Source organism: Schistocerca piceifrons, chromosome 6 (assembly GCF_021461385.2).
Source record: "Schistocerca piceifrons isolate TAMUIC-IGC-003096 chromosome 6, iqSchPice1.1, whole genome shotgun sequence".
NCBI lineage: Eukaryota > Metazoa > Arthropoda > Insecta > Orthoptera > Acrididae > Schistocerca > Schistocerca piceifrons.
Window position 1 is genome coordinate 43,454,587 of NC_060143.1, and position 26,190 is coordinate 43,480,776.

A 26,190-nucleotide genomic window follows, 5' to 3' on the forward strand; every position below is an offset into this window, starting at 1 on the left:
TATATGCTCATTCCATTTTGCATCACTTTTCATTGTTAGGTCTAGATATTTAAGTGATTTGACTGTGTCTAGAAGCACATTACCATTACTGTATTTGAACATTACAGAATTGATTTTTGTACTCACCTGCATTATCTTACCTTTTTCAACTAAAACCAGTCCATTGTGGAAGAAATATGTGTGATTTGTGGGTGCTATAAAACTGTACATTCCAGTCAGAATATAAAAGTTGTTAGAAAATTGGCCGGAGACCTTATATAAACTGAGATTCTTATTCACTGTTAAATTCTGCAATCCAGAGAGAAATATCTTAATTCTGCTTTTCTCAGTGATGCTCATTTGTGTCTCAAAATTATTTTATTGCTTTTACAATGATATTAAATGACATCCTAAATATAATTAAAGTTGACCAATCCATACATACTGGCATATTACTGTTTACAGACCTCATTTGACATGCACATCCTAATCTTATGTGACTGATCATCTAGTACTAATCCATTATTCAAGAGTTTTTCAATTTCTAACAGTAATAGAAGCCAGACAGAGCTAACTAATTGTAGCATTATATTAAAAATGTTTTAAAGGTCAGAGCAGCAAAAAATGAATGGTTGCAACATGAATATGAAGAATTGAAAGCGTGCAAGCCTCACGTGATGATTTTAACTGTGGAAAATCCAGGCTAGAATAATAACAATATTATGAAAAAGATAGATTGCTACTCGTCATATAGAGCAGATGTTGTGTTGCAGACATGCACAACAAGAAGACCGCTGTACATCTGAGCTTTTGGCCGTAAGGCAGTCTTCTGAATTAAAAGACCATTGTCTCTGGCTGCTGAGGGCAGTCTGCATGCAGCAACTGCACGTAATGTGAGAAAAAATTGTTGTTTGTGGGGGATAAGGATGTTGGGTCAAGAAGGGGTAAGGATATCAAGGTAGGGGTGGACATGGGTGCTTAGATGGTATAGAAAGCTATGTAATGATGCAGTTGTATCAGGGAAGGGAATTGGTGGATGAAGGGTATGGACTAGCAGAGGTTGAGGCCAGGGCTTCTGGAAACATAGGATATATTGCAAAATGACTTCCTACCTGTGTAATTGAAGAGAGCTGGTTTTGGTAGGAAAGGATGCAGATGCCACAGACTATGAGCAGTCAGTGAAGTGAAGCATGTTGCGTTGGGCAGCATATTCAGCAACTAGGTGGTCTAGCTGTCTCTTGGCTGCATTTTGTCTGATGCCATTCGTGCCAACAGACAGCTTGTTGGATGTCATGTCCATGTAGAAAGCAGCATAGTGGTTTCAGCTTACTTTTTAGCTCACATGACTGCTTTCTCAAGTTGATAGTGTAGGTGATGCCTGCAACTGGACTGGAGTAGTTGATGGGAAGATCTATGGAACAGGTCTTGCATCTAGGTGTGTTGCAGGGATATGAGCGTGGGGTAAGGAGTTGGGAGCAGGAATGGAGAAGGGGTGGGCAAGGATATTGCATAGATATATTGGATGGTAGAACACCGCTGTGGGAGGGTATGAAGGGTAGTGGGTATTCAGGCAACAAGGAGAAGTAATCAAAACCTGGGTGCAGCATGTGATTCAGTTGCTATAGTCCTGGATGGTACTGAACCACAAGGGTAGTGCTCCTTCTGTGGCCAGACAGTGGGAGTGGAGGTGGTAGGTGATTGGAGACACTGGGTATGGGAGCAGCCCTGGATCTATGATATTTAAGAACCGGTTCAAAAACTTGATAGTGGTGCCACCCATCTTTTAAAAATATGTTCATTTTGTGGCGCACATCTTTCTAAAGAGTTTGATATATAAGACATATATGTTCACAGTAATGTAAGCCGTGTTATTTGTTGTAAGTGTGTCAAAGTGCAGTGCTGTGCCTCTTCACACAGCATTCTTCTATCGCACATCAGTGTATTTTGCTGTGTGGAATTCAAACAAGTATATTTTGTAATGGAAGTCATGAAACCTTTATTCAGGACAGTGAAAATTAAACTGCCCTGTGGTGCCTCTCCTGCTCCCTGTTGGCCAGTTTGACATTCTACCACCCTAATAAAAAACAGACAATTAATACTGATTGGGATTATTTGTGACTGGGGGAATAAAAACTCTTTAGAAAATTTGTAGTGTTTATTGCCTCTTAGCTAATAACTTTTTCTTTTGTGTGACATAAAATTAAATATTGGAAACATAAAACCAGTAAAGACAAGAGACAAGCAGGACAGTACACATTTCTTCAATCTTTAGGTCCCAGCATTCTTTCTCTCTAATCTTGCTACAGCTTTACTTGGCATGCTTTCCTTTCTGCGAAAGAATCTATTACCTCGTCAAAGTTCGTCAAAACGTTTTGCTACACAAAAATCAAAATGTCATTGTCTAATACTCCAGAAGCTTTTAATACAGATAATACCCAAAACTGATGTGGTTTCTCAATTTTAATATTTCTATTTTGTCATTGTCTGCTAGATCAAACAAAATAGGCCTTTCAAATATTGGAGCAATTGTAACATATGCCAAATAAGTGAGACTGTTTTGACGCAATGGTCATTTTTATCTATGTCATTTACATAAATACCATGACAAATGTAATTCATGAAGTACTAATACCAATGCCTATTAGTCCTACTACAAGGAAAAATTTTTAGGTTAGGAAATAGTTTCCTATTTCATTCATGTGCTCCAGTTTCTCAAGCACGAGATCGAGAACTAGTAGTAGTGTTAAAGTTCTATATAAATCCGGAATTGTCATAGTCTTCTAAATAATTTGTGTGATGTCCCCGTTGTTCTCCTTCCTCGTTGTAATAAACAATCTTGTTGTCACTAATTATGTAACTATTCCTACCATTGTCAAAACTTGTTCTCTGGTTTACTTAACTAACCCTTCCAAACTCACCGGTTTAGTTACCATGCATTTATTCTCTGGTTAGGCATTATTACTTATTTATACAACCTTTTTTTCCGCACTTTCCTGAGGATAGAGCTTAAAGGAAGGTGGAACGCACTATCCCGACAATGTTGCATTTGGTGACTTGGCTTCGCTGCATTTCAGGAACCACTGTAACCATTGACATGAAAGTTTTACAGGACATTAAACGTTATGTTCTGAGTCTACTGAACTACAATAATTGTATTTTAGCCACTGTTTTTGGAAATACAATTTTTTAATTACACAGTTAAAATTTTGTGTACTTTTTTTTTTTTTGTACATTGTTACTCCCTGAAAATTTGACTACTCTACTCAGAAGTGGTTTCTGAGATTTAGGGAAAAATGCAACAGAAAATTTAAATTTTCAGCAACGGCTTATAAAGTTTCAAAAGACTGTAACTCATTTAACTTATGGTTAATTTTATATTTTTACTCACTCTGAAGCACCCTGCGCCATACTGTATATCATCCTCTTGATCTTTTTCCAAGATATTTACTTCTTTTCTTCTTTCTTGTCCTCATAGTGGCAAACAGTGCTGCAAACTGTACTTTATCAATGCAAACCTTGTCCATCCGTTCAAGTTCTCTGATGCAGTTTGCTCCAGGATTAATTCCTATATGCTGTAGCACTTTCATCCTACTGATGTTGCCATCATTAAAAGCAATGACAGCGTCACTGGCCCCCCACATTAGTGTCCTCATTCCAACAAAAACATATTTTGGTAAGCGAGTACATATATGATTACTGAACGACTCATTGGGATTTTGAGTGTGACCACACAGACACTTCTTTAGTAATTCAGGATTTGCAGGTCTCTGTAAATAGGTTTTATGACATCCATGACTGCTGCTGGATTGAATGTTTATGGCTGTATGAACTGTTTGAGTAATGGGCATTGTGATAATTGCACCATGAATCAGGTCCACGAGGGCAAATGTGGTGTACTGGTTTTTCATCAATTGACAGTCTGTGGAAGAAGGTAGCCCATACTGCTTGCTTCATTTTCAACAAATCCTCAGTATTATTTCTGTCAATCATTTTGTCTGTCAGCCTCTCTCTTGTGGTTTTACCATCAGAAAGTTTCTTGTCTCTCAAACTTTGTTTCAACTTCCTCAACCTGGTTCCCATCCTCTTCTGGACATGACCAACACATTCCTGTTTTATGATAATCTTTACACCATAAGGCTGAGCGACTCCTACACTGTTATATGCTTTTGAGTCTCCATCACCTTAGAACTTAGTGTAACACACTCCCCTTTCATTCACAGATTGAATAAAAATTTAAATAGCTGCAGATGCCTCCATACCTCCACATGTTCCTTCATGATGTCTCTCACAAATATGCCCTTCTTCATTCCCTGATTTACACTTATAACAAATGTTTAATTAAAATCTGGAAATGTATTACCTTTCCACACTGGTCACGGTGGCAACAAAATTCTTAGAACTGTAGCCGTGCTTCTGCCAAGTGCCATCAAAAGCTACTGGTATGTCAGTCATACCATCATTTATTTCAAAAGATTCGTTTGCAGCACCTTTCATTGACTCCCACGCAGCAGTTTCCACAGCAGCTCCGATAAATTTTGCATACTTGTCGATTTTACAAGGTGGGTGTGACATATTCATCACGGCACACATTGTTTCTGCTGCAGTGTGTCCTTTGCCAATAGCTCTCAGTCCATAAAACCACCTGACATTTACTTCAAAATAATTATCTTTACACTTATCAGAATTCCAAAATGAATGAGTATATTTACAGCTGGCACAATTAATGATAAGTTTCCTGGCTAGTCCATTTGATACCTCACTGTCTTCATGTAAACTAACTGGCCCTCCACATATCGTACAACACACACATCCACCTAACACCCTTGTTAGGATGTGTAAATCTATCAGAATGCAACCGAACCTACCATTTACATCAGTTTCGTTTTGAGAAAATGGTGCCTCACAAAGTTTTATTATAATCTTCGAAGCACTAATGGGTGTTTCTCTAGATACTGACAAGTTTGCCTATATTTCATTTTCTGCAACTTCACACGCCACATGTGGATCACAATGGTTCCCTTTATTCAAAAATCGATTACCATGAAACCCACGTTTCTTAAAAACACTTTGTTTTAAAAAACTTCACACTTGAGTTTATAAGTGATATATATATATCTTTTTATTCGGAAAATTGCAAATTTTATAACGAGATAAAAATACGAAAATGTTAAAAAAAAAATATTTTTTACGTTCTAAGTCCCCTTAAGCGGCTGCTAACTGGGGACTGTACAACAGCAAAAATTTTCTGTAAAAATTTCATTTTCATAGCTACATCAAGAAGATAATATGTACCGTAATCTTTCTTATCTGTTATTCCTGTTAGTAATTTATTTCCACTCTGGTAACCTGAATCTATGAATTTCGCTATTACGAGGGGCGTTCAGAAAGTAAGCTCCGATTGGTCGCGAAATGGAAACGACTATGAAAATCCGATAAAGCTTTGCACAGATGTGTTGGGTAGTGTCTCTAGTATAACCCCAGTTAGCATCACGTAGCTCTTCTCATTTCTGAGCTCGCAGTGAGTGCGTAAAGATGTCTAGAAAATAGTGTCTGCCGCCAAGTACGAGGGCCTGGTGAGAAATTTCGCCTGAAGCTATGCAGCTAACATTACATAACTGTCGTGCTGTTTCTTCTTCAAGACAATTCTCAGCCGCATTCTGCAGGGGCAATGAAGATGCTCCTGCATCGTTTTCAAATGGAAATGTTAGATTACCCACAATACAGTCCGCAATTGTCTCCCCCTGAGTTTCATCTCTGGTCACATGAACCGCTGTCTTTGAAGACAACATTTTGACACAGACAACGAGGTGTAGGCCAGCGTGGAGAATTGGCGGAAAGCACTGGCGGCTGCCTTCTATGATGAGGCTATTGAAAAGTTGGTACAACGCTATGACAAAAGTCTAAGTCAGAACGACGACTACGTAGAAAAGTAGCTGAAAGGTGTAGCTAATTGTTAGAAGTAAAACATTTCTGATGTTCACTGTGGTTTCTATTTGGCAATCAATCGGAGCTTACTTTCTGAACAGGCCTCGTAATTATAACAACACTTATCATTCATGCAGTCATTATACCACATACACAAACAGCGATTGGTATTCAAGTGTTGGGGTTAATTCGGCTCACCTCATATAGCCCCATTCCCTCTTGTCCTTGGGAAAGTTATTTATTTCTTGATGTGATTGGGACTCCTCTGGCAGTGACATGATGCACATACACACACATTGAAATATCAGCATATGGTTCGTTCAGAAATCAACTTAGAATGTGTTCAAAAATTTTCAAAAACCAAGAGGGGTGTATTTCAAAATTATACGAATAATCTATATACCAACATGTGCTTTATGCTAGGTGCTTTGTTAAACAATATTTTTTCCTTGAAGAAGATGAAATTACCACCTGGAGCTGATCCCGCCGCTTGCATGGGAAATATGTTTCCATAAAAGTTTGGGATGGTAATTTTAGTCTGTTAAGACCTCAGTGAGACCCGTAGTATATTTGGATATGGATTGCTCATCACTACTGACGGGGCGGCTGCAATTGCCAAGACCGTATGGGAGGGACTTCTTGGTGTGGAATGGGTGGCAGCTTTCGAAGTGAGGGTGTTGCTGGTGGTTGGTAGGTTTGATACAGATGGGAGGTACTGATAGAGTTATCTTTGAGGTGGATGTCAACATCGAGGAAGGTGGCTTGCTGAGAAGAGAACAGCCAGGTGAAGTGAGTGGTGGAGAATATCGATAGGGTGTCCTCATCCTCAGTCCAGATTTTGAAACTGTCATAAGTGAATCTGAACCAGGTGAGGGCTTTGGAGTTCTTGTGGTTAGGAAGGATTCCTCTAAATTGTCCGTGAGTAGTTTTACATGGGATGATGCCATGCGGGTGCCCATTGCTGTTCCACAGATTTGATTGTAGATGATGCCATCAAAGGTGGAGTAATAATTGGTGAGGGTATACTTGGTCATTGTGACCAAAAGGGCTGCTGTAGGCTGGGAATCAATTGGGCACTGGTAAAGGTGTTCAGTAGTGGCAAGGCCAAGGACATTAGGGAAGTCAGTGTAGAGGGAGGTGGCAGAATAGTGATGAGCAGGATGCAGTGGTAAAGAAACACGAACTATGGAGAGTCTGTGGAGGCAATATTTGATGTTTTTTTTTTGTATAGGAGGATTGGTTATGGGTAACCGGGTGAAGGTGTTGGTCTGTGAGAGCATAAATTCTCTTGGCAGAGGTGCAGTAACCAGCCACAATGGTGTGTCCTGGGTGGTTGGGTTTATGGCCTTATTGCAGCACGTAGACAGTGGGACTGTGGGAGGTGGTAGGGGTGAGGAGAGAGATAGAGTTCCTTGATAATTTCTTTGCAATAAATTGTACAATTTAGCATTTGATCATTCAAGTAGCTAATATCCTCTCTTCAAAATTGTATTGTAGAATTGTAGTAACTGAACACTCTGGCTGGCCCAAGATTACTGCTGTGTATCATGATGTGACACAGATTGGATTGCTTCAGCAACTTTGCCTATAGCAACCACATTCTTCTAAGTGACCAGTGGAGTAAGTTTATCTGATGATGGAGTATACTTGAAGCTGAGATCTTTTGTCCAAGAGCTCAAATGTATAGCAGTCATTTTGTTGTACCCAATTGCGAGTCAGTGTCTCGTATACATGGTGAATAGCAGTCTCCTTTTCGTAATACTGACATGATGATTTTTAACTCTACGAAAAAGATTAGAAGAAACTGCTGGTATACATAGAACAAAACGGTCTCAGCAAAAATAATAAAACAGTTTTTGATATAACTGAGAGGAAAGAGACGCAAGAGGACTGTATTAGGAACATCTTTTCGGACAGACTGCATGTTGAGATTTCTAGAAATGATGATGTAGCAGATCCGCTTATGGAAGAAGAAATCAAGAAACCCATCTAAAACTCAAAAACCAATAAAAAAAAACAGGGCCCTCTGGAAATCCAGTGGAACTCAGTATATGCCTTGATGAAGAAGGCATCAGAGTCTTACACAAACTTTTTTACAAAATTTATGATGCATGTCATTACTCCACCTAGTAGCTATTATCAACTGTCATTCCATTACCGAAAATGTGCAAAATAATCTCATGATCCATTCCTTAAAAATATTTCTGAAAGCCATTCATCAAAAGTTGTATGAAAATATGTGTGAAGTTAGTTGGTTGGCAGCAGTTTGGGTTGTGATAGAAAAGAAGCAGTACAAGTTCTGTTGCAAAACTGAAATGATCAGGTTAAAAATCTCTGCCATCGATAGAGTACAACATCATAAACTTGGGAAATTCTCAAAAGAATGGACAAGGATCAGAAAGACAACAGCTATATAGTTAATTTACATCAGAATCAGAGACCACAGATTACGTTTGATAACGAGGTCACTGACTTCATTAATATCTGTAGAGGAGTCTGAATAGGATGTGTTCTGTCATCCCAGTTATTCAGTTTGTATCCAGGGATTATCTTTGATAGTGATACAATGAAAGACATAAAGATTAGTGCAGTCTTCAACAACAACATTAGGTATGCTGGCATATAATATTGACTGCTGATAATAAAGATGATTTTTTACAGCTTGTCAACATAATAGGAGATTACAGCAGTAGTCTAGGTCTGAATATCAGCACCAAAAATGTCACGCAACAGCCAGACTCTTTTACAAATGCGGATCTGTGACTACTTAATATGTGGAGTAGACAAGTTTGAGTACCTTGTAACATGGCACTGTGAAGAGTGGAGATAAGTCACATAGAAAATGCTAGTAATGCTTCCATAAAATTCAAGAAATTTCTTGCACGTACAGATCTAGACATAAACCTTAGTTTGATTTGTAAATTGCTATAGCTGGTCTGTACTTACGTATGGTTCTGGAGGATGGGCACCAAATATGCCAACAACAAAGAAGCTCAAGGCCTTTTAAATGCAAATTTGCTTTTTAGTGTTTGAAACACTGTGATCAATGGTCAACAAGAATAACTAGCAAGAAAGTGTTGCAACAGTACACAAACCACAGTAAATGTTAACGATGTTTAAAAGAAGAAACCCTGTTTACCTAAGACATACATTATGGAATACCAAATTATGTACTTAATATAATGGAAGGAAACATTCCACGTGGGAAAAATTATATATAAAAACAAAGATGAGGTGACTTACCGAACAAAAGCGCTGGCAGGTCGATAGACACACAAACAAACACAAACATACACACAAAATTCAAGCTTTCGCAACAAACTGTTGCCTCATCAGGAAAGAGGGAAGGAGAGGGGAAGACGAAAGGAAGTGGGTTTTAAGGGAGAGGGTAAGGAGTCATTCCAATCCCGGGAGCGGAAAGACTTACCTTAGGGGGAAAAAAGGACAGGTATACACTAGCACACACGCACATATCCATCCACACATACAGACAGAAGCAGACATATTTAAAGACAAAGAGTTTGGGCAGAGATGTCAGTCGAGGCAGAAGTGTAGAGGCAAAGAAGTTGTTGAAAGACAGGTGAGGCATGAGTGGCGGCAACTTGAAATTAGCGGAGATTGAGGCCTGGCGGATGACGAGAAGAGAGGATATACTGAAGGGCAAGTTCCCATCTCCGGAGTTCGGATAGGTTGGTGTTGGTGGGAAGTATCCAGATAACCCGGACGGTGTAACACTGTGCCAAGATGTGCTGGCTGTGCACCAAGGCATGTTTAGCCACAGGGTGATCCTCTGTGGCTAAACATGCCTTGGTGCACAGCCAGCACATCTTGGCACAGTGTTACACCGTCCGGGTTATCTGGATACTTCCCACCAACACCAACCTATCCGAACTCCGGAGATGGGAACTTGCCCTTCAGTATATCCTCTCTTCTCGTCATCCGCCAGGTCTCAATCTCCGCTAATTTCAAGTTGCTGCCACTCATACCTCACCTGTCTTTCAACAACTTCTTTGCCTCTACACTTCTGCCTCGACTGACATCTCTGCCCAAACTCTTTGTCTTTAAATATGTCTGTATGTGTGGATGGATATGTGCGTGTGTGCTAGTGTATACCTGTCCTTTTTTCCCCCTAAGGTAAGTCTTTCCGCTCCCGGGATTGGAATGACTCCTTACCCTCTCCCTTAAAACCCACTTCCTTTCGTCTTCCACTCTCCTTCCCTCTTTCCTGATGAGGCAACAGTTTGTTGCGAAAGCTTGAATTTTGTGTGTATGTTTGTGTTTGTTTGTGTATCTATCGACCTGCCAGCGCTTTTGTTCGGTAAGTCACCTCATCTTTGTTTTTTATATATAAATTATGTACTTATGTGGAGAAGGAGAGGTCAAGGATAACGGAAGAAACGGGTGATGAAGGATATCTTGGTTAGGTAACATAAAGCAGTGGACATGACTTTCAAGTACAGAAAGCCACTACATACTGCAGTTCATAGAATAGAAATGCCTCGTGTGTTTGTCAGCATCCATTAATGAATGAGCAGGAAGAGAATCAAAGGAAGACTAACTGTTATAGGTGATGTCTATAAGCCATATTACATAAATTTCACTGTGAATACATTTTTACCAACATCTGTTCCTCACATATGTAAACGATCTTTCATCTAGTATACAACAAACAGAATTAGTTCTTTTTTTTGCAAACGATACTAGTATTTTAATCAGTCCAAGCATTCACATAAAAACAGAAGAAATAGTAAACAGAGTTCTTAAAAGTATCATTGACTATTTTCTGTGAATGGTCTCACCCACAATTTTAAAAAGTCACAACATATTAAGTTCTGCACATCTACAGGTTCTTATCTTCCCCTCCCACAATTTGTTGATGCCTCTACTATTGTTGATGGTAAAGTCTCTCTTTCTCAAAAATATGAGAGGAGTAAGATTTACAATAACTTTTTTTTCTTATTTTCTTGTAGTTGCTCCAATTCTTCATGTCAAATGGCTGGTTCTTGAATCTGAAAATTTTGACATTTTAGTTTCTCATGGTTCCAAATTGACGTTCTCTCACATTTTTCTCTCTCTCTCTCTCTCTATATATATATATATATCTTGAATTTTCATGTTAACAAAGCCGAAATTACATTGTTCTTCCAAAATACAAAAACACCTCCATTCACATCAGAGGCGTACCCACTACTACTTCACTCTGCGGTAATAACAATATTCCCAAGGGTTTACAATCTTTCGTGACAAATGAATTTGTAGTAGTTTGTTATTATTTTGTAAATGAATCCAGAAATAAACATAATAAATGCTATCAAATTGTGTAATTAATAATGGAAATTTTAAGCGTGCCAAATATTTCATAATTTCAAAACTTTCTAAAAAAAAAAAACTGTACATACAGAGCTAGTATATATCGATTGTTTCAACCTAAATAAAGTAATTTCTTTTTATAGATTTTAGTTTGAAATATAACACATTGTGCACAAAATCATATGGAATTGTTTAGAAAAACTGGTGAGATAATATTGACCTGTTCAAAATTCAAAAATTAGTAGTGGCATCGACTTCTTCTGTTGAGAAAAAGTAATGCTAGAGGAGGGTGTCCCTTTGCAATGTACTACATCAATGATAAGTGTAACACATGGTGAGGAAATAATAAATAGGGTGGAAACTTGGCAGTTCTTAGGTGTCCGTATTGATGAGAATTTAAATTGGAAAAATATGCGTTTTGGAACTCCTGCAAAAACTTCATTCAGCTACATTTGTGCATAGAATCATTGAAAATGTTGGAGAGTTAGTTAACATATTTTGCATGTATTCACTCAATAGTGCCATATGGAATAATGTTCTGTGGTAACTTGTCTTTAAGAAAGTAAGTCTTCATTGCACAAAAATGTGTTGTAAGGATATGTGGTGTTCACCCCTGATCATCTTTTAGACACCTGTTTAAGGAGTAGAGCATTCTGACTATTGCTTCACAGTGCATTTATTCCCTCACGAAGTTCACTGTAAATAATGCATTACAGTTGAAAAGGAACAATGAGGTACATAATTACAGAGCCAGAAGGAAAAAATGACTTTCATTACTCCTCATTAAGCCTGTGTTTAGCACAAAAAGGGATGCACACTGCTGCAACAAAAATTTTTGATCACTTACCCAGTGATATAAAATGTCTGACAGAAAGCAAAGTAAAATTTGATAACAAAATGAGAAAGTTTCTCCTTGAGAGCTCCTGCTGTTCCTCAAAAAAGTTTCTGTTACTGCAATGTGTAAAAGATGGTGGGTAGTAATTAGTAACTCATGTCTGTATGCCTTAGAAATACTTCAGAAGTGTTGCGAATTCAACCATATGTACAAATTAATTTGTGATGTGAATGTAAAATGGCTCGTTCTACATCATTATGATATATTGTGCAAAATGATCCATGGATCATGTAACAGAACTAGCTAACTAAAGGGGTTAATACAGTAATACCACATGACAGCTGATACAGAATGAAACAATCATCAACAATATACCTAGCAGTCATGCAGATGTTCTTCACTTAGAGCAAGTAAATCACACCTTGCACTTTAAAGTCAACTGGATTAACAATTGCTGCTTTTATTATCACAACTTCTTACATTATTCTTGTGAGTGAATTCTCACATTTCTGCTACTGAACACAGTGAATGAATGATTCCTATGGGTTATCTGCACAGAATATTTGCACAAATTATGGTTAATTACTCAGTTGTGTTTATATATCATTATGCATTCAGATGGAACGAACTGCCGTAACTAGAAGTACCCAGGGAAAGCAAAAGACATCCCAGAAACAGGAAGAAAGTTGCCTCAGCAATGGTTGTGACCTTCATAAGGTTGCGAGTGTATAATATCAAATGCAAATTAGCTCTTGATCAATAATTTGGTTTAGAGTTGATCCATCATGCCTTTTGGGCATATTTAGTCCAACAAGAGCGCAAAGGAGTATAATCTTCAAAATTTAAGGAATCAGTTAAAACTCAAGTTTGATTACTGTGAGACTTATCAAAAATAAGTTTCCGATCTCTGTTTCTGATGGACTCAAAAATGCAGATAGCAGTGTGTTAGTTAAAGAAAGAGGAGGTACATTGAATTAAAAATAAAATAAAATAAGTTAGTGACTTACCAAATGAAAGTGCTGGCAGGTCGACAGACACACAAACAAACACAAACATACACACAAAATTCAAGCTTTCGCAACAAACTGTTGCCTCATCAGGAAAGAGGGAAGGAGAGGGAAAGACGAAAGGATGTGGGTTTTAAGGGAGAGGGTAAGGAGTCATTCCAATCCCGGGAGCGGAAAGACGTACCTTAGGGGGGAAAAAAGGACGGGTATACACTCGCGCGCGCACACACACACACACACACACACACACACACACACACACACACACATTTACAGACTGTCTGTAACAGCAGTTGGGTGAACATGATGCCATTCTGGAGGGACTGGAATAAGAAAAAATCCCTGTCACTACCCAAGTTTGAACCCAGAACCCCCAGGGCTGGAGACTGGTATTGTACCCACTAGGCTACGTTAAACAGTCTAAATTAGCTGGTCCTGGGAGAAGTTTGTCTCAACTAATTACAAAAGTTGAGAAACTTACAGTCTAGCTTTAGAATTGTTGCAGATACGTCAGTCACATGGAATAACATTCATGAGACTGTTTTTCTTAGATGCTATTTAGTGATGTATAAGGGCTGCTTATTTTCAACACTAACTGTTCTTGTAACTGGCTGGGTCTTCAGTTTGCAGTTCGTATTGACATTCGTAAAAAATATTATCAGCAGTATTTTTCCTCGTGAATTTATTTATTTACTTATTTATTTTATACCTGAAATTGTTGGAAACATAAAGGAACTGTGAATTCAAATTTACTTTCTAATGCTCATTTGCACATTCTGCCTGTAATTTATGCTACCTTGTATTTGAGCCATCATATTTTTCATTTGTTTGGTGAACAAATTTGAATTTACTATTCACCGGCCGAAGTGGCCGAGTGGTTCTAGGCGCTACAGTCTGGAACCGCGTGACCGCTACGGTCGCAGGTTCGAATCCTGCCTCGGGCATGAATGTGTGTGATGTCCTTGGGTTAGTTAAGTTTAAGTAGTTCTAGGGGACTGATGACCTCAGAAGTTAAGTCCCATAGTGCTCAGAGCCATTTGAACCATTTTGAATTTACTATTCATTATGCAGTGTATGTGATCAGATGATCCCATTATTTTGCACCGTTGAATCCTGATAATTAACAGCTTAGGTAATGCTTTCACTTAATCTTGACTGTAGTGCAGAACAAATAATATTTTTCTGACACAGAACGTGAATGTGAGGGGGAGCCACCACCAACCAGGCAAGTTTCGCCCAAGAGCCGGGGTCCGCCACCCCTTGTTAGAGGAACTTCTCCCACATTGGGAACCACTTCGCAAGACAGCCGTAAGGTAAGTTAACATTATGCATTGCAATAATATTCACGGTTAGTCACCGGGAAGAACCAGAAGTATTTATTTGTGTGTGTGGAAGTATCACAACCATCAAATTTTAATTTTTTAATCATTTTTATAGCTTTTCCTTAGATTCTTTTAAACTGGAGCAGCCAAATAACTGGCTCGAAATCTGTGTTTTAATGACTATTTGCTCTGCTGTAGAAGAAAGAGCTACTTGCAGAATCCAGTCTAAGTAAAATTGAACTTTTTCTCATTTCCTACCTGGCTGCTTCAACGCAGGTCTCAAGTTTGTTACTTTTGATTGCTAGAGGTGTTACAAGGACTGCATACACAGTGCTCTTTATGTGATCTGCTAACATATCAGCTGTGCTGTGAGAAAGCCTTTTGATTTTCTTAGTTATATGCATGAAGTTATGATATTACAGCATAGCTCTAGAAAGGGCCCAAATCAAGCCAGCAATGATGTATGTACAATAACAGTTGTTGGTGGGAGTGCTTACTGTTCATAGCAACGGTTATAACTTCCTGATCTCAGTAATGACATTATATTTTTATGAGAAGCAATTTCATGAAATGAAAATCCCTATTAATGCAAGCTGATGATTCATAACAGTTTTCAGTGTGTGGTTAATTATGTGGTATCATTTTGTGTTGGCAAGGCAGTGTGACTCTTACATGTTTTTGATGAACCCAACAGTTCCAGGTTCAGCTGATTTATCTGTTGACAAATCATGACCAATCACAATATATGGGCATCTCACTGGAATGAATCATGTTGCTTACTAATAATTCTAACACTATTTTAATGTATGACAAAGTACATATAAAAAACAAGACCAACGTACTACAGTTGGTTGACACAGTACTTACCAGGCTTGTATGCTGCTCAGGTGGTGCCGTCGAGCATTTGTATCTGTTTTTCATCTCTAATCATTTATATTTTCTATACGTATGTCATATTAATGATTCATTGATCCTGTTGAAGTCTTCATGAATAAGCTCTTATTGATAATCCAATCAATTGATTCCAACAATGAAAGGTTTACAATTTATAGTTTTAACAGTATTTTATCACAAATTAACAGTGAGAACGCGTGAATAGTTACAATCTGATATTCAAGACATTGCGGTTTACTTTTGAGCCATTTGTGAGGACAGAGGCTGTGAAAGCTATTTGAGCAACTTGGCTCCTCCTTGGAGTGCAGGTTTTACACAGATGACATGAAGTGAGTACTAGAAAACAAAAATAAGTAAGTTATCAATGGGCTGCATTTGTTTGGGAGCCTTTGAAAGCAGTAGGGCTGGGGGTGATTGCATCCGGTTTCATTTAAATATGACCTTCATTGTGAGAGAGCAGCTCGCTGAGGGACCATAATTTTTTTCTCTTATTTTATACAAACGGACTTTCATTCCCAGTCTTACCACCCTTATTGACATTTTCTGTGGTTTCCGTAAATCATTCTAGGCAGATGCCAGGATGGTCTCTCTTTCAACGACACAACTGATTTCTTCTCTCTTCATTTTCAGATCTGAGTAAGTATTGTACAGTTATTGTCATCAGTTTCATGAATGTGAACAGAAAGACAAAAATGACTCCTCTCTTGGCTAACATTTAGTTGTTTGAGGTATGTATCAAGGTGTATTGGGGTTCTGTGCTCAAAGAGATGAACAGAATACCATCAAGTGGTTGGATGATTCAGTTGGTCTGATAGAGCTGTACAATTTCCAGATATTGATAATGACACACTGTGCAAGAGCGTTTCACATACCACTTACTTACGCCAAGAGTACAACATATGAAGTACAATATGCAAAACCCTCTGGTGCAGGCACATGTACTTCTTGTAATCACACACTTAAAAAATTGTCTTGTGGAATTAGTCATGAATATATCTTAACTTAGAAGCTGAGCCCAGTAGATTACCTACTCATCCATTCTGGCAACTTCACTTCTTCTTCTTCTTCTTCTCCTTCTCCTTCTTCTTCTTCTTCTTCTTCTTCTCCTTCTCCTCCTTCTTCTTCTTCTTCTTCACATATCATATTTTCCACCATCCATCAAGATATAACCTGGTTGATAGATCTTCAATATCTCAAATGTATTGATAAGTGTACCACTTAATTTGCATGTTGTTCTTGTATGTCCATCCATCAGATCAATGAGAGAAAAAAAAGAGGCAACTACATAAAAACTGTTTCGTATAAATTTTCTTCGTAGTGGGCAACTTCACTTCTTCTTCTTCTTCTTCTTCTTCTTCTGCTTCTGCTTCCTCTTACATCATGTTTCACATATATCTGTAAATTCCTTGTCACATTTACACTTTCTTTCCCAATATCCTCTATTATTGTTATTATTATTATTATTTGTAATTCAGTTCTAAAAGTTCCATGCCATATTTCTCAACTTGCATCAGCTGATGGGCCAAAACATTATGATCACTTGTGGAATAGTGTGTTGGTCTACCTTTGAAATGCTGTTCTCCAATGAGTTCATAAGGCACATATTTTTGTCAAGTCCTTGCAAGATTTCTGGGTATATGTGACACCATATGTCTATGCACAGGTCATTTCTGGATATATGTGGCACGCGATGTCTATGCACAGTTCATGAACTTCCTGTAAATTATGAGCAGGTGGTTTATGGTCGTGGAGTTGGCGCGTGATAGTGTCCCAGATGTGTTCAATCAAATTCAGATCTGGTGAATAAGGAGGCAAAGACATCAGCATGAGTTCACTGTCATACTTCCCCAACCACTGTACATGAGTCTGGTCTGGTGCATGGACAGTTGTTGTGGTGGAAGATTCCACCACCATCATGGAAGTTCTCAAACTTGAATGGCTGCAGCTGGTCTACAATAATGTTTGCTGCTGCCATGGTATCTTTAACTACTAACAGTGGGGTCTTGGAATCTAAGATAGATGTTCCCCATAGCATACTACTACTCTCACCAGCCTGCAACAATGGTGCAGGGGAGGTTTCAAGCAGCCATTCACTTAGATGAAGGTGTATCTGGTTATGACCGCATGTAACACGAAACATGGTCCTTCTGATAAGGTGATGCTTTTCCATTTATCCACTATCCAATCTCAATGATCCTGTTTCCACTGCAGTTACAGTTAGCATTGTCATTGGATGAACATGAGAACACTTAGAGGTCATCATCTGTGAAGCCACGTTTTCAGCAGTGTATACCAAATGATGTGCTCTGAAACACTTGTGCCTGTGCCAGGATTATACTCTGCCTATCCTGCTTTACAGAGCTAATAGGCCATTGACTTCATGTTTTGTGATGCGGCATGGGTGTCCAACACGTTGTTGCATACTCATGGTTTCACTATCCTTCAATCACTTTTCATAGACGCTTATGACAGTAGCGAACAAACATCTGATCAACTTCGATGTTTCTGAGATGCTTGTTCCCAGGCACTGGGATGTAACAGTATGCCCTTTGTCTGTCACTTACATAAGTGGATTTCCCCATTTGCAGCCCATGTCATTGCTAGAATGATTCTCCTTTGGTCTCTGGTCTGTTTACACACTTCCTTACTGCATTATGAGCCAACATCATCAAGCGGCAGCATTAATTCTTATGGTGGGTAGCGGTCAAAATTTTCTGTCTTATCATTTGTAAAAGAGAAACTATTATAAATATGAAGAAGGTGGAGAGTGTGTATTCAGATATCAAAACATGAAATAATACCATAACATGTTTCAGATAGAACTCCAACCATAAAAACTGAGTGATGTTGTGCAATGTTTAAGACACTGGACTTGTGTTCCAGAGGGTAGAGGGTAGAACTGAGGTTCAATTCTTCGTCAGCCATCCAGATTTAAGTTTTCTATGGTTTACTGGAATCGTCTAAGACAAATACTTGAGATGTACACAAAAGATTTCCTAGCTCCTCCCGCTCTGTTTCTGATAACATATTAAACCCTAAACTTCATTTCTGAACATCAAAAATTTAATCAGACACAGAATCAGGAAGATTGTTTCTTTGTCTGTGTGTCACTCGGAACCACACGAGCTAGAGTCAACTGAGGTAACACAGTATCAGTGAACTTAAAATCATCCACGAGGCTTAAAAATGTACAGTAATTCGTGTGACTGATAAAATCTGTAAGCACAAATATATTCTTACAACATCTGTTTGTATTTTGGATTCCACAATTTTCTTTGGTTTTGTGAATGCAAGAGAATGGTAGAATGATATGAAGTTGTATATAAATGTCTGAATGAACATGTGTAAATAATGTCTTTGTTGAATGTTTTATCATTTTCAGTTTGTTAGTACTCACTTGATCCTGCTTGACAGAAAAAGTGAGCTGTTCTTTAAATATCACTTGTGCTAACAGATGTGTTTTAGTGTAATTTTGTTCTGAATGATACTCTTCAACTGAATACAACTATTCACCCGTCAAGCAGGAACGCACATCTCACGAGCAACATGGATCATCTCGTGGTAGCTCCTCAAGACCAGGAGAGGAAGTCTTTGGTGGTCGAGGTACAGCTGCTGGGAGCAGTGCTGTCGCTCCACCTGCTCCCGAGTCCTCAGCTGCTCCAATGTTGGCACGTAGTGGTTTCCAGCCTTATCGGCCAGAGGAGTCGCGAATTGGACATCCGCCCCCACCTCTGCCTCCTGCTGCATTTGCCTTGGATCCTACTGCTGCAACAGCTTATGCTCAGTATCACCACGGCCTGTACCCCACACATTTGCAGCACCCCTATGGGTAAGGCATATAAAATTATTTATTGAAGTAAAACTTGTTTTGCATATGTGATTTTGTGTGTAGTTATTGAGGATGTATATGCTCCGGGACAACTAGGAAATTTGGGAAAAAAACCAGGAATTTTTTCATCCAGGAGAAAATGGGAAAACCCAGAAATTTTTCATTGTTTTAGTCTTCAGTTAAATTTTTGTAATTTTGACTGCTAAAAACTGAAACAACAAAGTGTGTCAAAGGTTTTAGGACGAAGACTATGAAATACTTCATAACAATAAACTGCTTCCGATGAGCATGAAATCACAACTGTTTACGTTAAGTTCGTTTGAGCAGGTGCTCGCAGGCTCCCATGCGTGCACTGTTGAGTTGCATATGGGCAGTACCTTTTCCTGCTTCCGGCTAAGTGAAGTGTGGCTGTTAGCTGTATCAGCAGTAGCAACAAGCAGCCAGATGCTATCAGGGCGAATTTTTCTGGCACACCCAAGCTGCCAGATTTGCACTTGCGCACAGCAGTCCGGTTTGTAGTGGGGAGGGGGTTAGTCTCCACATAAGCCACGTTTACGTTTAGTGATTTTGCTATTTCCTCTTCATTTACACTTCTCACATGAAAAATGAAAACAAAACGGATTTCTGTGGTTGGGAGCTGTCAAGCCAATTAAAATACATTCACACCATACAGAAAGCTAACATATGTTATTAATTTCAGTTTTCTTATTTCATTTTCTTTGCACGTTTTTGGGGGTCAGTTGCCTTGCGCAATAATGAAGTTATTTTTGTTGGTTTGCTAAATAAATGTGGCTTTTATTAATCTTTTCCCCAGAGGCAGCCAATTTATTTGAACGAAGTGTTTCATTCCGCACTATTGGCTAGTTTCAACTGTTCACTGAATTTAAAGTGCACATTTTCATCATCTGGTATGTATGGCGTTATGCCATAATAAAGAAGCAAACATACAGCGTTGGTACTCCTAGAAAATTTTTGTCCTGAAAACCACACTGAAAAGCTTAATACCATGTTGAGGCCTAGTTCATTGTTAATCTGGTCATATGAATGTGCACTTTAAGCTGAATTATGCATTTTAGTATGGTTTACGAAATTCTTTTGACATCGTGTAAATCTCTTAATGCTCTATATGAACGAACATAAGGGCTTCCTACGTCATTGTAGCTACCCACACGCAGTAACACCTATTTTCTGGTGCTGTCTGGCAACTACTGAAACATGTCATGGGAAAATATTGCGGATGGCACTTTGAAAAAGCGTTAGTTTCAAAGTAAATCTCCTTTTACACAAGATGAATTATGTTACATTTGTAAATGTGCAATGAATTTCTCCAATCATAGAGCGTTTGACTCTTACCTAAAACTTTCTTCATTGAGGACTAGCCACTTATAAGAATTTCGAGCCCAAAAGACCTGATATTAATGTCATTTTTGAAAATTTTATTGGCACTTTGTATGATGTATCTTAAAGTGTAACACACGCAAAAAAAGACTAATATTATAAGTGAAAGCTCAGATTTTCTTGCAGCTTATTAATCTTAAAGACCGATGTTATATGTGAAAGTTTAACTTTTCTTGTAGCTACATGTGTACATTAATTTAAGCCATTAACTTCTGTGTGTTCACACTACTTAACAGTGATGTTGGTATTGGCTATGAATGTAGCGTGTCCTATGCTCTGAATATCTGCTGTCATTGGCTGGTGAAAACACGTGACATGAGCTATGACTGGCTTACATAAGTGCATCTCAGTCTCGATTTCAGTGCTTCATAAAGTAATGTGATGTTTCAAATCTATACTTTCATAATACGAATCAAAAAATAAGCAGCATACCTCTAGTAATATGCAAATATTACTATATCATCACAGATCTTTCCTTAATTAATCCCCCCCCTCCGAGTTTTTGTTCTCTGAAGTTTCACGCTGGTATATAAAACCTTTACCATTCAGAGGATTGATATTTTTATAGCTCCAAGTCACTTATCATAGAAAAAGTGTATTTTTCACCTTTGAAGAAGGGTATTTTGACGTGGGAAGATGCGCGTTTTTAACCGGGAAATCCGGGAATTCTTTTTTCTTGTCTACATATACACCCTGTTATTGACTGTGCCATAGATGAGTGGTGAGAAATGTACAGAATCTCATGGGGAGTAAGATACATTTACATAAAAGAAAGTGGTGGGTAAGTTGCATATAGAATTGGAAATAAGAGTTTGTTTCTTTCTTTATTCCATAACTTAAAATGTCGACAATATATGTGAAAACTCCAGGTTTGAATGTCGACAATATATGTGAAAACTCCAGGTTTGAATGTCGACAATATGTGTGAAAACTCCAGATTGGAATGTCGACAATATGTGTGAAAACTCCAGATTGGAATGTCGACAATATGTGTGAAAACTCCAGATTGGAATGTCAACAATATTAGGAAAAGGATAGATTGCTACCCACTGTAAAGATGACACATTGAGTTTCAGGCAGGCACAATGAAAAGGACTGTTACACATTTAGCTTTCGGTCCAAGCCTTCTTCAGAAAAGCGCCCCCCCCCCCCCCCCCCCCCCCCCCCCACACACACACACACACACACACACACACACACACACACACACACTGGCATTAAGAGGGATACGGAATCGGATTTTGGGTTAAAAAATCGAATTTTTTTTTATTGGCGTATTATATTCTGCCATGTTTCCTCTTTAAAATGACGTATCATACAGTCAGTTTTTCCAAGTACTGATTCCGAATCTATTAGCTATTCTTTGGTAATGTTATTGATGGTACTTATTATGACGACACAGGATATGATGTAATAGACTTTAAATACATATTTATTTTTCATTATGTTCCAGCCTGGAAGGACAGCTATGCTTGGAGCGTTGTGGAATGTTACGTTCACCATTATTTCCACCTCTACCCCCTACAACCTACCTTTATGGGCTGCCACGGTATTCTCCTGACATGCTTCCAACACCCTTTGGAGTTATATCACCAGGCATGCATGAGCGGTGAGATATGTTACTGCTAATGGTTTTTAACTTAGAACTGTTATTTCCTTGAACGTATGATTAAGTTCCACTTACAGAGTTTTAGCTATGGAAGGCAGCTGTTTTAAGTAAGTTTTTTAGTATGTACTCAGTGAGGAAACTACTCAAGACTTTTTTTTGGGGGGGGGGGGGGGTGTTGAGTTATATCAAATATTTTGTGGTGGATCTTTGAAAATTTTCTTTTATTTGTATTGTTGCTGGTTGACCTACCTTATGTAATTTTGGTATAAGGTTGCCCCCTCTGCCAAACTGATGTTTTTGGTGCATCACTGAACTTAGTTGTTGAACTCTATTTAAACAAATTATCATTGGCTTCTTTAAAAAAGTTTGTTCCCAAGGGTATAGTTGAATGGAGCATTTGAAAATCAGTTACTAAAATATGAACACAGCTTTTTCCATTTTCCTGTTCAGGACACACTAGTAATGTTACGGGGTTGTGAAATTTTCATATCTGCTGCTGTTGCAGGCTTGAAAGGTATTGCATCCTGGTTTTTGTCATAGCTTTTTTTTTTTTTTTTTTTTTTTACATGATTTATTAAAAGTGTGGCTGTCATTTTAGCAATATTCTGCAGATGTATTAAGTAGTTTGATAGAATTCAAAGCAAGGGTGTGTGATATAAAAGCTGGAACTCGTGTAGGTTTTTTTTTTTCCTTTTATTTTCTTTTATATTTCTGTAATATATATTTTATAATGGACGAAACAAAGCCTGAGAAGAAATATTATGGGCTATATGGTTTCTTTTATATATCAAATTTGCAAATGTATGTTACACTTGTCATTTTTTGAATGTTTAAGTTCCTGATGTTTAACATTGTAGCTTTTTGTTTTTCCAAAGATTGTTTCAAACAATTTTTGCAGACTGAAACTGGAGGAAGAACACAGGCGAATTCGTGAAGAAGAGAAGGAACGTGAAAGGGAACAACAAGAGAGGGAAAGGGATAAAGAGAGAAGAGAGAAGGCAAAGAGAAGCCCAAGAGCCTCACCCTCACACCATCAGGAGTCTCCAGGTGAGGGAAGTCGGGACAGAGGACTTGTTTCATTGTAATTGTTTTGAAAAACCAGGTGTATCTCCATTCAAAACTGTGATTGGTATGTAAATTTTAAAGGACAAACTTCAGTAAAACCCATGTTTTACAGTATTCAAGTGATTTAAAAAAATGTAAAATTTGGGAAAACATGAAATGTGGGAAATTACTTTTTAAATGGTGCAAGTTACTCAAGGAGCTGACCTCTTCCTTAATTCCTTACTACTACTACTACTACTACTACTACTCTTACCTCTACTTCCTGACACTTCAGCACAACAAATCACACTAAAAAGGACATATTTTGGAGGGAGGCAGATAGTACCAAACTGAGCAGCCAACATGTTGGTTTAAGTGTTTGTGATGGTGAGGTGTCTTATTTGGAAGTTGTCATATTTATGCTTGCGTGCTATGAAAATATTCAGTTTAAGTGTTAGAAAACATGTAATTTTTTGTGAAATTTGTCCTGCTAAAGTGTTGGGAAAAGTAACATCAGTGGCTGAAAATAGCATCCTGAACTTACCTAGCCATTTTAAAATTTGTAATGAAAAGTGTGTAAAATACTGCAAATTGCTTTACATATGACATGCAAACACAGATATTGGTCTATGCTACAGTTCAGTATGTCACTATAGCCTTATTTCACGTCCACATTCATTTTCTTCATCAACTCTCAAGCATTTGTCATTTTCAAACCTAAACCAGACATCAGGCTACAGTATAGATCAAACTCTCACCACAACCAAGACATTGGGGGGGGGGGGGGGGGGGGGTGTATTACCATATCGTGCTGTAGTTTTTAAAGAACAATCTTTATTAAAGACTAATAAGCCATTTTATTTATTATACTGACATTTAACGTGGATGGCCTTACGTAATGAACAATAGGTACTGTAGTCCTACTTTTTAGCAAAAAATCTAAATCATGCATTGCTTTGTTTTCTGAATTTCATTCAATAAGGTTTTCCAGTTGATAAACACAATGTAAAGCTTTGACATCAACATTTGCAGCACTAATATAATTTTTTTACTCTCTTCACTGCTGCATTTACATCTGCAATAGCAGGAACCCCACTATTATTATTTCCATGAGTTGCTTCACTGTCATCTTTTATTTTTTTTATTATATGAAAGCCAGTCTATCTTCAACAGATACACTTTCAGCATTGACAACAGAGACTTGAACTCTGAACCTTTGCCTTTCGCAAGCAAGTGCTCTATCGACTGATCTACCCAAGCACGACTCACAACCTGTCCTCACAGCTTCAATCCTGCCAGTACCATATTATTACTCAAGACCTGGTATGTCAGATCAGTTCCATTCATCTGCCTGAAGGTATCTCACTTTCCAAAAGTAGATGGGGATGGTGGACTCACTCAGTCTCAGTTCTTCCTTTGACAGTATATCGCAAAGCATCTAAAATTAGCACTTCATAGGAGCATCCATCAAACTATTTATGTACAATGGCTTTCGTGTAATCAGCTTTGAAGGCATTTTTGCCCAAATCCAAAGCCTGCAATTTGTTTGTGCAGTTTGGTGACAGGAACTCTAAATGTATATTGCTTAAATGTATATTTTTTGGATGTGCAGGTTAACAATCCATATACAGGATAATTTTCCTTTTACAGGTTCCCATTCTTGCGTCAAGGCATGTGGTTGCTTCTCAAATTATTCAGATTCATCCAGGCTTTGTTTTTGACACTGTATTTCATGAACATTGTTTTTACATTTTTGTAGCAACTTTTTTTCCAGTCACAAACTATTTAATTTTTCAGTGCCATCAGTGTTAGTGCCTTGCTGTAGGGCAAACTTTACTGTGTTTCTTCCTTGGGGCAATTATTGGCCTCAAAAGTAAACGTCTGTTTTGGAAGGGCACTGAAAGAGTGACCAGTTTCATCTATGTTGAAGATGTCCTTAGGTCTATACTGCTTTACAAGTTCTTTTACAATTCACTAAAAGTTTTTGTGTTCCAATTGTTTCCTTCACTGCATGCAGCTTTGTACAGCAGATTGTACCACTTATTGGACCTTCCTATCCACCCCTGTGATGTAGAGAAGTCTTCAGTTCCAAGCATATTGACCACTGCTATAGCATTTCTGCACATCACCATGCTGTTGTTTGTGATTTTTTTCTGGCTCTGCATATTTAGAATAAGTGGGATATTTAATGTTATTTGAACTTGACCCACTGTTAGTTACAAGTGCTATCTGAAACAGTCTTTCTTTTGGTTATGGTGTTTAGCATAGACGTTGATATCCCTAAACTTTGTGTTAACGCTGTGAATGCTCTGCAGCATACATAAATTCTTTCAAGACATTCCACTTTCTCTTCCATTGAAAAAGTTTTCCTATTTATTGTTGTAATATTTCATACATTAAATCTGTGAAAGAGAACACTAAACATCTACTTACAGAAACAGTTAACAACACAATTCGTCAATCAGTACACAAAGCTACAAACAACACTGCACGGTGCACAAATGAACTTCTGGCACAATGGTTCACAGAAGTATCTTTGTCAGTTGAAATCTACTGGTCCCAGTATACTAGCAGGTGACAGTGTGTTCAGTGTGTATATGAACCACAAACAAAACTATATTATTAACTACAAATACTGAAAGTTGATGTCCTCTGCATATGATTTTAATCACATGGCTAAGTTAACACTGGAACAACATGGCCACAATAATGCTGCTTTTTGCATAGGACACAGTAATTGAAAGCTAAGATTGGTAGAGGAAATAGAGACGATCCTAAGCAGAGCACAAGTTTCGTTACAGGTTGATACATAAGTGTCATGGAGAGGCTCACCCAACTCCAGTGGCACACATTGCAGGAGAGGTGTTCTGCATCTCAGTATGGTGTACCATTAAAGTACCAAGAGTGTATATTCCTAGAAGAGTCAACCAACATACAGGGTCTATCAAAAAGAATCATCAGATTTAAAAAATAATCATAACTATTATGTTATTTAAGATGTGTTTGTGAACAATGTACTGTAGGAAAGAGAAAACTCT

General features: G+C 38.1%; 1 protein-coding gene across 1 annotated transcript in view; it reads left to right on the forward strand.

The window, feature by feature from the left end:
• The window catches only part of LOC124803015, a 625,123-nt gene that overhangs the window by 528,408 nt on the left and 70,525 nt on the right, over positions 1-26,190 (forward strand). Inside the window, exons 10-13 of the mRNA XM_047264121.1 lie at positions 14,248-14,369; positions 18,797-19,101; positions 21,953-22,108; positions 23,007-23,155. Coding sequence (XP_047120077.1) covers positions 14,248-14,369; positions 18,797-19,101; positions 21,953-22,108; positions 23,007-23,155 — 732 coding nt within the window. The remainder of the gene's footprint in view (positions 1-14,247; positions 14,370-18,796; positions 19,102-21,952; positions 22,109-23,006; positions 23,156-26,190) is intronic.